This window comes from Schistocerca americana, chromosome 7 (assembly GCF_021461395.2).
Source record: "Schistocerca americana isolate TAMUIC-IGC-003095 chromosome 7, iqSchAmer2.1, whole genome shotgun sequence".
NCBI lineage: Eukaryota > Metazoa > Arthropoda > Insecta > Orthoptera > Acrididae > Schistocerca > Schistocerca americana.
Window position 1 is genome coordinate 452,610,664 of NC_060125.1, and position 13,802 is coordinate 452,624,465.

Here is a 13,802-nt window from a genome sequence, read left to right on the forward strand (position 1 = left end):
GCTCTTCTATGTGTATTCCACAGTCCCCTTACCCTAGGTCAGTGTTCGTCAAACTCTTTAGCTCTAGATCCAGTACTGATATTGTGGTGTGGCACACTGGACCGCCTACGTACTGATATTCTTAATTGGTAACGTACATAAATTAGTACTAAGTGGTTATAATTAAAGTGCACCTACTCACAGAGGTCCAGTGTCGGTGGTAATTATCCTATGGCAGCAAAACTTCGTAAATATTCGTTAATGTGGAACCAATTTATGCTGATAAGATTTGTGTGTGTGTGTGTGTGTGTGTGTGTGTGTGTGTGTGTGTGAAATCTTATGGGACTTAACTGCTAAGGTCATCAGTCCCTAAGCTTACACACTACTTAACCTAAATTATCCTAAGGACAAACACACACACCCATGGGCGAGGGAGGACTCGAACCTCCGCCGGGACCAGCCGCAGAGCCCATGACTGCAGCGCCTTAGACCGGAAAAAGATTAGTTCCAATTTTGACCACCAGGTGTAAATCTGGCGCTGTGAATGCAAGAAAGACATATGGAAATTATATGAATGTGTAATGTATGTCCTTTTGGACGCATCCAAAAGAACAGACACCACACATTCATATAATTGATTCGCCTCGAAGGGAAACGAAACCACCTTCTCCACTGCAGATGCTGAAATACGTCCGACCTCCTACAGGAATCTCTGAGTAGCGAGCATGGACGACACGGACAGGGACTACAGATAGGTGGCACTAGATGGGAGTGTGTGTCGGCCGAGAAGCGTGCTGAGATAGTTTCCGCAGTTGCGATCAACACTGTCCGGGTGATGCAGTGGTGAGTTAACACAACTGCCTACTAAGCAGTTGGCCGTCAGCGACGGACCGGCGAGGACGCGTGCTTGCCGTCCCGCCGGTCTAGTGGCGTACGCCAGTTTGTTTACTTCACGCAAGCGCGAGACGCTTATTACAAGCTCATTACAGTGACATGGCGATCTCCTTTAGGAAGAAAACTATCGAAATTACTTTCCAAGCCGAAAATCCGAGACTGTGAGCATATGAAGTAGAAAACTTCTTACATGATGAACTGCGTCTAGGTCCACAGGAGGTCGGCTTCTAAAACTGCATCATTTGCTGGATGCGGCACCCATGTAAACGCCAGATGTCCCTTCAGCGACCAGGTACCGGAAGCAAGGACGGACCCATATGGAGAGTACCGGCTCGGCATGGGTGGCACCACATCAGCTGCCGAAGGAGCAAGACGCAGGGAAAGCCCTGTCACCGAGAACTGGATAAGTGACTGTCACACTACAAGAAAAATCACCACTCACCGATGACATTAAAGAAAGGAGCCAAAGTGCAAAACATTACTTAAGAATTGCCATAAAATTTAATCGAAAAACATCAAGTTCAGACTTCTTGACATTTACTATTGTACATTGCCATAAATTTAAACTGGAAATGCAGTAATGAAAATCTGGTTACGGTAAATTGTGAACATAAAAAAACACAAAGTGAATGCAAATGAGCATTCACCATCAAACAGTAATATAGCTAACTTTACTCTACGTGCTCACTTAGTAATCTATATTAGTACATATAACAAGCAAACAGCGGCCGCTCTAAGCTTCACCCAAGGTTACTCAAAGTAGTAAAATCGCAATTAGTGCCTTAATTAGCTTGGCGCCACTTAAGATTATGTCAGTAGCCCTTGTGAGTGCTCTTACAAGCACTAGCCGTAACTTAAACTAGGACTTCACTTCAAGGCGGTGACGTAACCCTTCTAAAGCTAAACAAGCACTGGCCATAACTTAGAATCACACGTGCTATAACAGTGCGCCTTAGGCTACTCAGTCACTACCAAGTGAGAATAAGTGTTGGTGTAGGGCTTTGTGAAAGACCGCCACAGAGAGGTAGTCGACGGCGACAACAAACACATTCCGTTGGTTCTTTCGTACTACAGGAGGTGAGCTAAATAACTATGGAGACGCACATAAGATAAACCGAGCACATGGACAACCATAAAACATGATCACACAACGCCACAAGGCCCTCGCATTTTAAAAGCACTCAATGCACAACAGCAGTTTTGAGACCGCACATCATAGAAAAGTCATCCCCAAATTACAACGGAAAGACAGGAAACCAATATAAGGAAATGTGACGGTAACACCATTAAACAAGGAAGGAACAAAAACATCATAGCGAACTAAAATACAACCAGATAAATATGATACTGTGTCAGACGCAGCTGTCACAAACAACGTATTCACAGATCACGCCACGAATTAGACGTATAACGAACAGTGGTACTTCCAGTCTCAGTTTAGTTACTGGTATTGCGCGCAGTACACATACGCGATACTTTCTGGTCATCCTCTCGGAAACAAGGAAACTATTTCCCGTCAGAAAACACTACTCATGCCATATCACTAAGGACAGAATCAACTAGATCTCAAATAGTAGCCACAGTCTTAAGCTAATATAACACACCAGACAGTCAAAGCTGGACTTCCCTACGTTTCAAGAGGTTGAACTAGCAAAAGCACACGGCACATGTGTACCTCGTTACTTATCGCACGTCACAGTGGAGTCACTCGCAGTGGAGCTATAGCATAGTCCCAAACGCGCGATCGCAACAAACGAGGAACACATATCCCATTGTTACTTACTACAGAGCCGCTCTGACACAGCTTGTGGGTACCGACCGTAGGAAGAATTGTAACCGTTGGGTTACCAACGCGCACGCAACGCATACGTATCTAATCCCTACTCGCACTTTACAGTGGAACCAGTCTCCGCCGAGCTATGGCCGATTGCAGAAAGCACGACACAAAATAGACCAGGAACACACAAGCCTTTTTCTCTCCCTGCAAAAGCATACAGACAATTGCATATGAGTTGCAAGCCACCGGCGACAAGTCTAATCTGGTGCTCGTAGAACCTGTGGTTAAACATTCCCATTTTAAAATGAGTTAACAAATAATGTGACAGCAGGTAGAACAATTCAAAATCACTTACACTATCTGCCGTGTACTGTACTGTCAAAGTATAACTGTCTCTACTGAATAAACTCTTAGGACAGAGGACATGAACAGACAACGCCGAAAGGTGATAAACACGACTGGAGAACTGAACAAACAGCTGACCGTAGGTAGTAAGGACGATACTGAACGGTAGAGAAGTTCACTACATTGCCCATAGTGTCGTGATATCGTACTAGTCGTATTACAACCTAAATATATCACTACCACCTCGGCGACACAAAGAAGAAAACTTGATCGCGACCGCATGAGGCGGCCGAGTCATCAACGCGAGAGAAGACCCCCGCCGTAAATCTCCGACCCCACCCCGTCTTCCAGGTCGATGCATGCGTGAGGTCGCTAAAACAGCTGCTAGGGAGCATCAGATCGACAGACAGCAGCCTGCACGGTTAGCTCTGTCTTCCGTTGTTTGTGAAGTCTTTTAACATTTCAGTTCTCTCTGCATGGTCATTTGGTCAGTTCAGGAAATGACCAAGCCGTTACTCTTTAGCATAGATGACTTCAGTCACTGATATTCGCGCTATGGAAATGAAAGAATGCTGTTGTATGCACTAAAAGCATTTCAGACTTATTTCTATGCCATCAGTGTTTGGTTCCAATGGCTCTGAGCACTATGGGACTTAACTTCGGTGGTCATCAGTCCCCTAGAACTTAGAACTACTTAAACCTAACTAACCTAAGGACATCACACACATTCATGCCCGAGGCAGGATTCGAACCTGCGACCGTAGCGGCCACGCGGTTCCAGACTGTAGCGCCTAGAACCGCTCGGCCACTCCAGCCGGCCATCAGTGTTTGCTAAAGTTATTGAAAAGGCTCTATCTGTAAGGGTAATTGCTCATTCTGTACCACATAATTTGATATCAAATGCACAGCGCGGCTTTGGAAGTGACTTGACAACTGAAAATACTATATTCTCTTTTCTCTGTGAGGTACTGGATGGATTCAAGAAAAGTTTTCGAACGCTAGGCATCTTTTTTCTACATATCTAATGCGTTTGATTGTGTTGGTCACTTAATATTGCTCCAGAAGTTGGAGTAGCTCACAATTGGCTCACCTCTTACTTTAACAAGAGACAGCAAAAGGTCATTATTCACAGTGTTGAGATGGGTGTGATGTGGGGTCTGAGTGGTGCAAGGTCAAATGTGGGAGTGCCCCAGGGATCAGTGCTGGGGACTCCTGTTCCTTATTTATATAAATGACATGCCTTCTAGCATTCAAATGGTTCAAATGGCTCTGAGGACTATGGGACTTAACATCCGCGATCATCACTCCCATAGACTTAGAACTACTTAAACCTAACTAACCTAAGGACATCACACACATCCATGCCCGAGGCAGGAACCTGCGACCGTAGCAGTCGCGCTGTTCCAGACTGAAGCGCCTAGAAACGCACGGCCAACGCGGCCGGCCTTCTAGTATTACAGGTAATTCTAAAATATTACTGTCTGCTGATGGCACTAGCCTGGTAGTAAAGGATATGGTGTGCAACATTGGTTCTGTTTCAAATAGTGCCGGTCATGCCCGAAGACTCAGTTTTTACAGTTTCTAATACACAATTCAACAAAACCCGAAGTTTTAATTTCACAGAATGGGCATATGATTAGTGATAATGAACAGTTCAAATTTCTAAGTGTTCAGATAATTAGTAAACGTTCAGGGTCTTGTTAAAAGACTTAAAGTTGCCATTTTTCCTATTCGGACGGTATCTGAAGTAAGTGATCGTTCGACTCTGAAAGCAGCCTACTTTGATTCTTTTCATTCGCTTACTTCGCTTGGTATTATATTTTGGGGTAACTGTTCCCATTCTCAAAGGATATTTTTGGCTCGGAAACGGGCAGTTCGGGCATAAGTGTTTATTATTATTATTATTATCATCATCATTATTATTATACTCGTGTCAGAAACATACGTTTTACACAGTTATGTTTAAATAACTTTTGACCAAAACTTGGCCACTTCCAGAGCATTTTCTGTTGCTTGTTGAAGATCTTCTGTACAGGAGACTGGGCACAATCGACACCAAAGCACATGCCGAACTGTCTGTTCTTCCCCACAGTCACACCGAAAATTATTTGGATCATTGTATCCCCATCTTGCCAAGTTTTGATCTTCCAACTCCGGATCTCACTCTGTTCAGGGACTTCCAAGTTGTCCATTCTCCGTCATGGCCTGGAGGTAAAGCTTCAACAACTCTTTTCCAACCAGGGGGTAGGTAGGTCGTAGCCCTCCATAGTTGTAACTTAGCTTTTTCAGCAGTGGTTCTAAGGTCCTTTGATATCTTAAGGAAACTGATCCTTGACCTCAGTCGGTGCGGATGCGGTTCATGTCCATCCAGAGAATGGGTAATTTCCTGTTCGACTGCCTTTCTTTCCTTGTTCGCAGCTATCTCTCTTCGAACAGGTGGTGGGGCTATTCCTGAGAGGTGGTAAAGCCATTCGACTGCAGTGGATTTCAAGCAACCTGTTATAATTCCGCATGTACGTTTCGTTGAGAGCTACATCCTCCTGTTTGGCATGAGTTGAATTATACCAGAGTGGACAGGTAAGGTCAGCCGCAGAATAGCATAGCAATAAGTGGTGTAAGTACGTGAACCACTTGTCGACCTCTGTTCACTAGTCTGGGTATTCTGACGATGGCCTCTCAAAATTATATGTATTCTTCACTGTCGTTTCTTGTTAACAATATCAGCTTATTCCCAAACGTCTGCCCTCGGTAGCTGAATGGTCAATGTGACGTTTTGTCAATCCTCTGTGTCCGGGTACGATTCCCGGCTGGGTCGAGGAATTTTCTTCGTCCAGGGACTGGGTGTTGTGCTGTCCTCATCATCATCCTATCATCCTCATCCTCTGCAGGTCGCCGAAGTGGCGTCAAATTGAAAGATCGGCACCCGGGAACGGTCTGCCCGAGTGGGGGCCCTAGCCACACGAATAATTAAAATATTCCCAAGAATAAGCAGCTTTCACTCAGCAATACGAGGCAGAAATCCAATCTGCATTTGGATCGCACTTCTTTGACTCATATGCAGAAATGTTTCAGAATACTGCTGCATCCATTTTCATTCAGCTACCACCAGAATTCAAAAATCTTAGCAGTAATCCACGCGCTTTCAAATCGAAACTGAAGAGTTTCCTCACGGATCACTCCTTCTATTCTGTAGAGGGCTTGCTTGAAAAATGAAGCTGATTCATATGTTATACGCATTTGCTTAGAATTAAGACTTGTCTTTTTTTGGGTTCGTAAACATTTTATTTTATCTATTATTAGTTTCGTGTTGTAATTTCATGTACTGACACGTTCCATGACCTTGGAGATTTGGTCCTCAATTTGGTCCTACGGAACTAGACGTGTAAAATAAATTAGAAAAGCGTGTCGTCAAAGTTTTTATTTCTCTGGTAATGACTAAGCTACCATTGTTAGGTGCGGCTGATCCTGAGACATGCGGACGACGTGCAGCAGGCAGCGAACAGCAGCCGTCGACGATCGCACCACCAGCACCGCAGCCGACCCCGCAGCCACCACCACCATCACCACCACCGCCACCAGGAACAGCACCCGCGTGGCGTGGAACGCCAGCAGAAAGAGGACGAGGACGGCAACACTGCCACGGTGCGGCGGCTGCTCCGGCTGGTCTTGGAGCAGGGGGAGACCATCGCGGAGCAGCTGGCGCGCCTGGGCGAGCGCGACAGGCAGATCAGCTCGCTGGAGCTGCGCACGCACCGCCGCCGCCTCAAGCGGCTCGGCTCCAACTACCTGCTGGAGGCGTACCTCGGGCCCGGAGCCGCGGACTCTGCGCGCGCCGACGGCACCGGCAGCGAGGCGCCGCCGGCGCTGGGGGCGGCGGGGGCGGAGGACAGCGGCGTCGTCAGCGACACGTCGCCTGCCGCCACCAGCTCGGGGACTGCCGACTCGCCGCCTGTCACGCATCCTCGCGTGCCTGTGGACCACGATCACGACCACGACGCCGATCTCTCGGACGACGCCGTCAGCTCGGATGGTCAGTATATTGTATCACACCCACATTCTGGCCAATCCACACTACTGGCCATTAAAATTGCTACACCAAGAAGAAATGCAGATGATAAACGAGTATTCATTGGACAGATATATTATACTACAACTGACATGTGATTACATTTTCACGCAATTTGGGTGCATAGATCTTGAGAAAGCAGTACCCAGAACAACCACCTCTGGCCTTGATACGCTTGGGCATTGAGTCAAACAGAGCTTGGATGGCGTGTACAGGCACAGCTGCGCATGCAGCTTCAACACGACACCACAGTTCATCAAGAGTAGTGACTGGCGTATTGTGACAAGACAGTTGCACGGCCACCATTGACCAGACGTTTTCAAATGGTGAGAGATCTGGAGAATGTGCTGGCCAGGGCACCGGTCGAACATTTTAAGGCCCATACAAGACCTCCACGCGGTAGTGCATTATCCTGCTGAAATGTAGGGTTTCCCAGGGATCGAAAGAAGGGTAGAGCCATGGGTAATAACACATCTGAAATGTAACGTCCACTGTTCAAAGTGCCGTCAATGCGAACAAGAGGTGACCGAGACGTGTAACCAATGGCACCCCATACCAACCCGCCAGGTGATACGCCAGTGTGGCGATGACAAACACACACTTCCAGTGCGCGTTCACCGCGATGTCGGCAAATGCGGATGTGACCATCATGATGCTGTAAACAGAACCTGGATTCATCCTAGAAAATGATGTTTTGCCATTCGTGCACCAGGTTCGTCGTTGAGTACACCAACGCAGGCGTTCCTGTCTGTGATGCAGCGTCAAGGGCAACTGCAGCCATGGTCTCCGAGCTGGTAGTCCATGCTGCTGCAAACGCCATCGAACTGTTCGTGCAGATGGTTGCTGTCTTGCAAACGCCCCCATTTGTTGACTCAGGGACTGAGACGTAGCTGCACGATCCGTTACAGCCATGCGGATAAGATGCCTCTCATCTCGACTGCTAGTGATACGAGGCCGTTGGGATCCAGCACGGCGTTCCTTATTACCCTCCTGAACCCAAAGATTCTGTATTCTGCTAACAGTCGTTGGATCTCGACCAACGCGAGCAGCAATGTCGCGATACGATAAACCGTAATTGCCATACGCTACAATCCGACCTTTATCCAAGTCGGAAACGTGATGGTACGCATTTCTCCTCCTTAGTCGAGGCATCACAACAACGTTTCACCAGGCAACGCTGGTCAACTGCTGTTTGTGTATGAGAAATCGGTTGGAAACTTTCCTCATGTCAGCACGTTGTAGGCGTCGCCACCGGAGCCAACCTTGGGTGAATGCTCTGAAAAGCTAATCATATGCATGCCACAGCATCTTCTTCCTGTCGGTTAAATTTTGCGTCTGTAGCACGTCGTCTTCGTGGTGTAGCAATTTTAATGGCGAGTAGTGTAGTTGGTTACATTCATGCTTTACATGAAGCACCTAGGGATCTTTCCAGAGGTACTAATACTCACTGTATTCCAGGTCAATATCAACGACGTCCCTTTGACTAGGGTCTAGCAGAAACAGTGGAAGAATTTTTGATTTAGGGCTAGTGTTGAACAAGTATTATGGCCGCAACACAAACAGAACACAGTTCCTTCAGTTTACGAAACAGGATTTCGGCAAATATCACTAATTTCTGGGCACATAATTTCAATTTATCGAAACTGGACGTATTTGTCGCAAGGTAGTTATTCACGATCCATGTTTACACAAAATATGCTTACTTTTCTGTCAGTTGATCGCTGTTACTATTCAATATGACTTCATACACAATGGTACGGAGAGGTCGGCTGCAGAATGGTCGGCAACTGTTGTCGTAGGAAAGCTGGACAAGAGCAAAAATGATTAGCGAACAAATTATCATAGTAAATACGAGGGTCACTCCAAATGAAATGCACACTATTTTTGTAAAAATACACTTTTCATTCTGCATTTGTGAAAGTCTTACAGTGTGTAGATACATCCTTCCCGCTTGTTTTCAAACTTAGTTCAACCTGTTTCCGTGAGTGGGGCCGTCACAGCATGTCTTCAAGATGGCTGCAACACTTGACGTTCGTCAGAAGCAACGTGCTGTCATACAATTCCTGTGAACTGAAAACGAGACAGTGGGAAACATCCACAAGAGGTTGAAAAAGGTGTATGGAGATGCTGCTGCCGATCGCAGTACATTTAGTCGGTGGGCAAGCAGGTTACGTGATGAAAGCGGGCACGGCCATATTGAGGATTGTCCTCGCAGCGGCATGCCTCGTACTGCGCACACTCCAGACAATGTGCAGGGAGTTAACGAACTGGTGACTGCTGACAGACGCATCACAGTGAACGAATTGTCACACTACGATGGGATAGGGGAAGGAAGTGTTTGTAGAATACTGAAAGTGTTAGCGTTAAAAAAGGTTTGTGCAAGGTGGATTCCAAGGATGTTGACAGTGGCTCACAGAGAAACAAGAAAAACGGTATTCTGCGAACTTTTGGAACAGTACGAGAATCATTTATCGCCAGAGACGAAGAGGCAATCAATGGAGTAGCATCATGCAAATTCACCCAAGAAAAAAAATTCAAAACCACACCTTCTGCTGGAAATTTATGGCTACGGTGTTTTCCGATCCCGAAGGACTCTTGCTTGTGGACAATATGACAAGTGGAACCACCATAAATTCTGATGCATATGTGGCGACACTGAAGAAACTTCAAGCTCGACTGAGTCGTGTTCGACTACATCGGCAAAAGCAGAATGTTTTGGTGCTACACGACAATGCACGGCCACATGTCAGTCAAAAAATAATGGAAGCGATCACAAAACTCGGACATACAACCCTGTAACACCCGCCTTACAGTCCTGACCTGGCTCCATGTGGCTATCATCTCTTTGGGCCACTGAAAGACTCTCTTCGTGGAACAAGGTTTGAAGATGATGACTCCCTTGTGTACGCTGCCAATCAGTGGCTCCAACAGGCTGGTCCAGAATTCTACCGTGCGGATATACAGGCGCTGGTTCCAAGATGGCGTAAGGTCATCAGTCCCCTAGAACTTAGAACTACTTAAGCCTAACTAACCTAAGGACATCACACACATCCATGCTCGAGGCAGGATTCGAACCTGCGACCGTAGCGGTCGCGCGGTTCCAGACTGTAGCGCCTAGAACCGCTTGGCCATTCCAGCCGGCTCTTCATCACACACTTACCGCCTCGCAAGATGATAAGCAAGATAAAAACATATTTCAGGAATTCGGACCTTACTTTAATTCTATAAATTCGTTAACACCGAATCCGACAAACATGACACAGGCAGCTATTAACGTATGGCAGACCGACAGACAGACAGACCGACACTAACTGCCTAACAAATGCGGACGAGAGACAAACGAGCAAGCTGGGGACCAGAGACTGACCAACAACACAAGTAGAATTTAATAAGTAATTGAAACAACATATCACTAATCACTCAGCTTCTAATAAATGCGATTTCTGGCGAAGACCGGGCGCAGCACCCTCAAAACGCTCTCCCGAACCGTCCGCTGCCAACCGCTTCAACGGGCACAGGAAGGCGCGCCGATCTCCCGTCTCACTGCGTCGCAGCTCTCCCCGGCCAGACCGATGTCGTGGGTTGACTCCTGTTTCTCTCGTGTCGGCCGCGAAGCCACTACGCCTCGCTATACGGCGCGGCCACTGGACTCATGTGGCGACCTCGCATGCGCCGACGCTGCAAGCGGAGAAGTCATCTTGTGTGCCAGTGCGCGACCGACCAACCGATCGATCTAACCGTCAATGCCCGTTGCCTGGGCCAACTCGAGCAGACTGGCGGCGTAACACATACTAGTACTCCGGACGACAGACTGACACTAACCGTCTCACCAAGGCGGACGAGAGACAGACGAAGAGTAACTTGGCTGACCGACTAACCAGACTCGGCGACTCAGACTCACCAACTGCCGAGTTTTTTTTTTTTGTGATTTCATTCCCTGCCACATATGGGCAGGGGAGGACTAACAGCGGCACAATCTGCCGCTCTTCAGCCGCGTGACATGACAACTAAAACAAGACTAAAATGTTACATACATAAGGCGATAAAAAAGGGGGAGCATAAAACAGAGTAAGGGGAGAAAATAGAGGTAAAAATACACTGACATGGAGACCTTCATGGGGAACAGTTAAAAAAGTCACCAGAAAGTTAAAAAACACATTTGGCGATTCTTAAAACACAGAGAAGACACTGAATGCACATGCACAGGTTAAAAGTCGGCCACAGTATTAAAAACACTCCAGAACGACACACTTAAAACCCACTTGGAGCACACACGACGAAGAATAAAACTGCCAGGTGGGAAAGCCGAGGGAAAAGTCAGAGAGGATGAAAAAGGCTGGGAGAGCAAGGGGAAACGGCAGGATGAAGAGAGTAGGTGGCTACACTAAGACGCAGGAGACACGTGGGGCTGGAGATGAAAAGGGAAGACAAGGCAGGAGGGAGTGCAGAGACACTCAAAGGGGGCACAAGAGAGGGAGGGGGAGTAGGAGGGGGAAGCTGCTCAGGAGGAGGGAGGGGGAGGAGAGGGAGCCCTGAGGAGAGGGTGATGGTGATGGTGAGGGAGGGAAAAAATAGGCTGAGGAGAAGGTGTTTGGTCAGGTCATTGAGGAGGGGTCGTCGCCGGACAGGGAGATGCTTGAGGTGGCCTAAAGCAACCCCACCTTGGGCTAGGGGAAGGGGATTGTCAGTGCAGTGTAGGAGATAGGGGGAGGTGCGGACAACATGGTGGGGTTGGAGGAAGGTTTCATTAAGGATGAAGGAGTCAACCTGGTGCTGAGAGAGGGTATGCATGAAGAGGCATTTGTTTGCAGGGAGGGAACGCCAACTGCCGAGCTCATAGAGCCCCTTAAATACACGTGAACAGACAACCTTTCCCCTTTTCCACCAGAGTGAGACACCAAAGCTGCGATTACCACAGCGGCGCCACCACCAGAAACGGAGTGCGACTGCTTTACAATACGCGCTGCGGCGCGCTCTTCAAAGCAGCAAATTTTACTAGGGCTCACATAGTTACTCAAAAAAGTGACTGGTTGCAGTTTTATTTACAGAGCTAGAGATGTTTCCAAGACTGATGCTTGCAGAAAGCATATCGAGTTGTTCTGCCTGCATAAATGAGGTGAAGAAGTAATTCTGCGACGATAACAAGACGATCCTTTTATTACAGACTCGGCGGTTCCGGACGACCTCTCGGAGCGCGTGGAGCTGATGGAGCGGCTGGTGCAGCTGAACAGACGCCTGGAGCGGGAGGAGTCGGCGCTGGTGCGGTTGACGCTGCAGGTGCGCTCGCTGCAGTCCCAGCAGCCGCAGACCCGCCACGAGGAGCCTCCAGCCGGCGGCGACGAGCTGGAGGTGCGGCGCGTGCTGCTGGAGCGGCTGGAAGCGGCGTCGCGCCAGCTGGAGCGCGGCCGCGCCGAGCTGCAGAGCAACGAGAGCGCGCTGGCCAGCGCCGACGCGCAGCTGGCGGAGCGCCGCCACCGCCTGCACCTGCTGGAGAGCCAGCTGCATCTGCTGGACTCCAGCCTCGACTCCAACTCGGACACGGGGCTCAGCTCGCTGCACAGCGGCAGCGAGGAGGCCGACGCCCTCTGCCCGTGCCCGCCACCACCACAGCTGCAGCTGCAGCTGCAGCCGCACCCGCTCGACACGCTCGTCTGACCTGAAGGCAGACAACCCACGTCCCAGTTACCAGCCACGCGCCTGCCGCTGCAACCACGCTTTCATTACCAGACTACCGCAGTCACCGGCAATAAATGATAGTGCCTGGAAACTGTGTGTCAGCCTGAGTGGACACGATATCATGTTTTACTGACATACTGTATCACTGATCTTACTACTGAAATCATTGGTCTATGCCTGCTTCTGGTTCTATTAATTATTCAAAATGTTTATTGTTTTCCCCATGTCAAGGACGTGATAGATTTATTCCTTCACTATTCAGAATAACACATGCCCCCCCCCCCCCCAATCGTCTTTTATGGTCATTTACTCTCTATCCTCCTCATCTAATGCGTCCCACTATTCCTATGTGTGTAGGTCAGTGTGCTCGCCATCCTGGCAGGAATAGCTCACAGCTAACACCTCATGACATTTTATACATTACTTTTATTTTAGATACACTTTTTTTAAAAAAACCAAACAGTTATCCTAACTGGTTATTGATGGCTGCCCCAAAAAAAAAAAAACAGTTACTATTCTTGCGTTTACAATATGTTCCCTTAACATGTTGAATAAAAACTGCTGCAACTGTTGTAAATCCTGTTTATGTAATTTGAAATTACATCATCAGGTGAAATTAAGTGGTCAGGTCACATCTGCAGTCCAATCCTGACCAAATAATACTTGCGCCTGACGATGTAATTTTAAATTATGAATCTGGTTACGCCTTTAATAAAAGATTTACAACATCTGCAGCGGTTTTTATTTCGAATGAAAAACTTTGCTTGTGGATACCCATCCAGTAAATTGTTATGTTCAGTTTCTTTAAGTTAAGTCTTCAGAACGAATACCTTTCAGTGACCCAGCTCAGCAGGTATTTATACATGTTTTAACACGGTTCACATGAAAGACACATTAAAACATTAGAGAAAACATCGCCCAAGGTGTTATTTTTGAACAAACTCGCACTCACTTTTGTCCATATATTCGCCATCTTAAGAATATGTAGTTTTCCAATGCATCAGAGAAACAGCTGCTGACTGCAAATCACAGTCTATGATAAAAATAAAATGTAATGTACAACTG

At 47.6% G+C, this 13,802-nt stretch overlaps 1 protein-coding gene across 1 annotated transcript in view; it reads left to right on the plus strand.

Moving 5' to 3' along the window:
- LOC124622999 (ras association domain-containing protein 10-like) overlaps nucleotides 1–12,716 on the plus strand; it is a 1,089,376-nt gene extending 1,076,660 nt beyond the window's left edge. Inside the window, exons 8-10 of the mRNA XM_047148789.1 lie at nucleotides 6,449–6,811; nucleotides 6,854–7,025; nucleotides 12,226–12,716. Of these exons, the coding sequence (XP_047004745.1) occupies nucleotides 6,449–6,811; nucleotides 6,854–7,025; nucleotides 12,226–12,716 (1,026 nt within the window). The remainder of the gene's footprint in view (nucleotides 1–6,448; nucleotides 6,812–6,853; nucleotides 7,026–12,225) is intronic.
- Nucleotides 12,717–13,802: the final 1,086 nt, after the last annotated feature.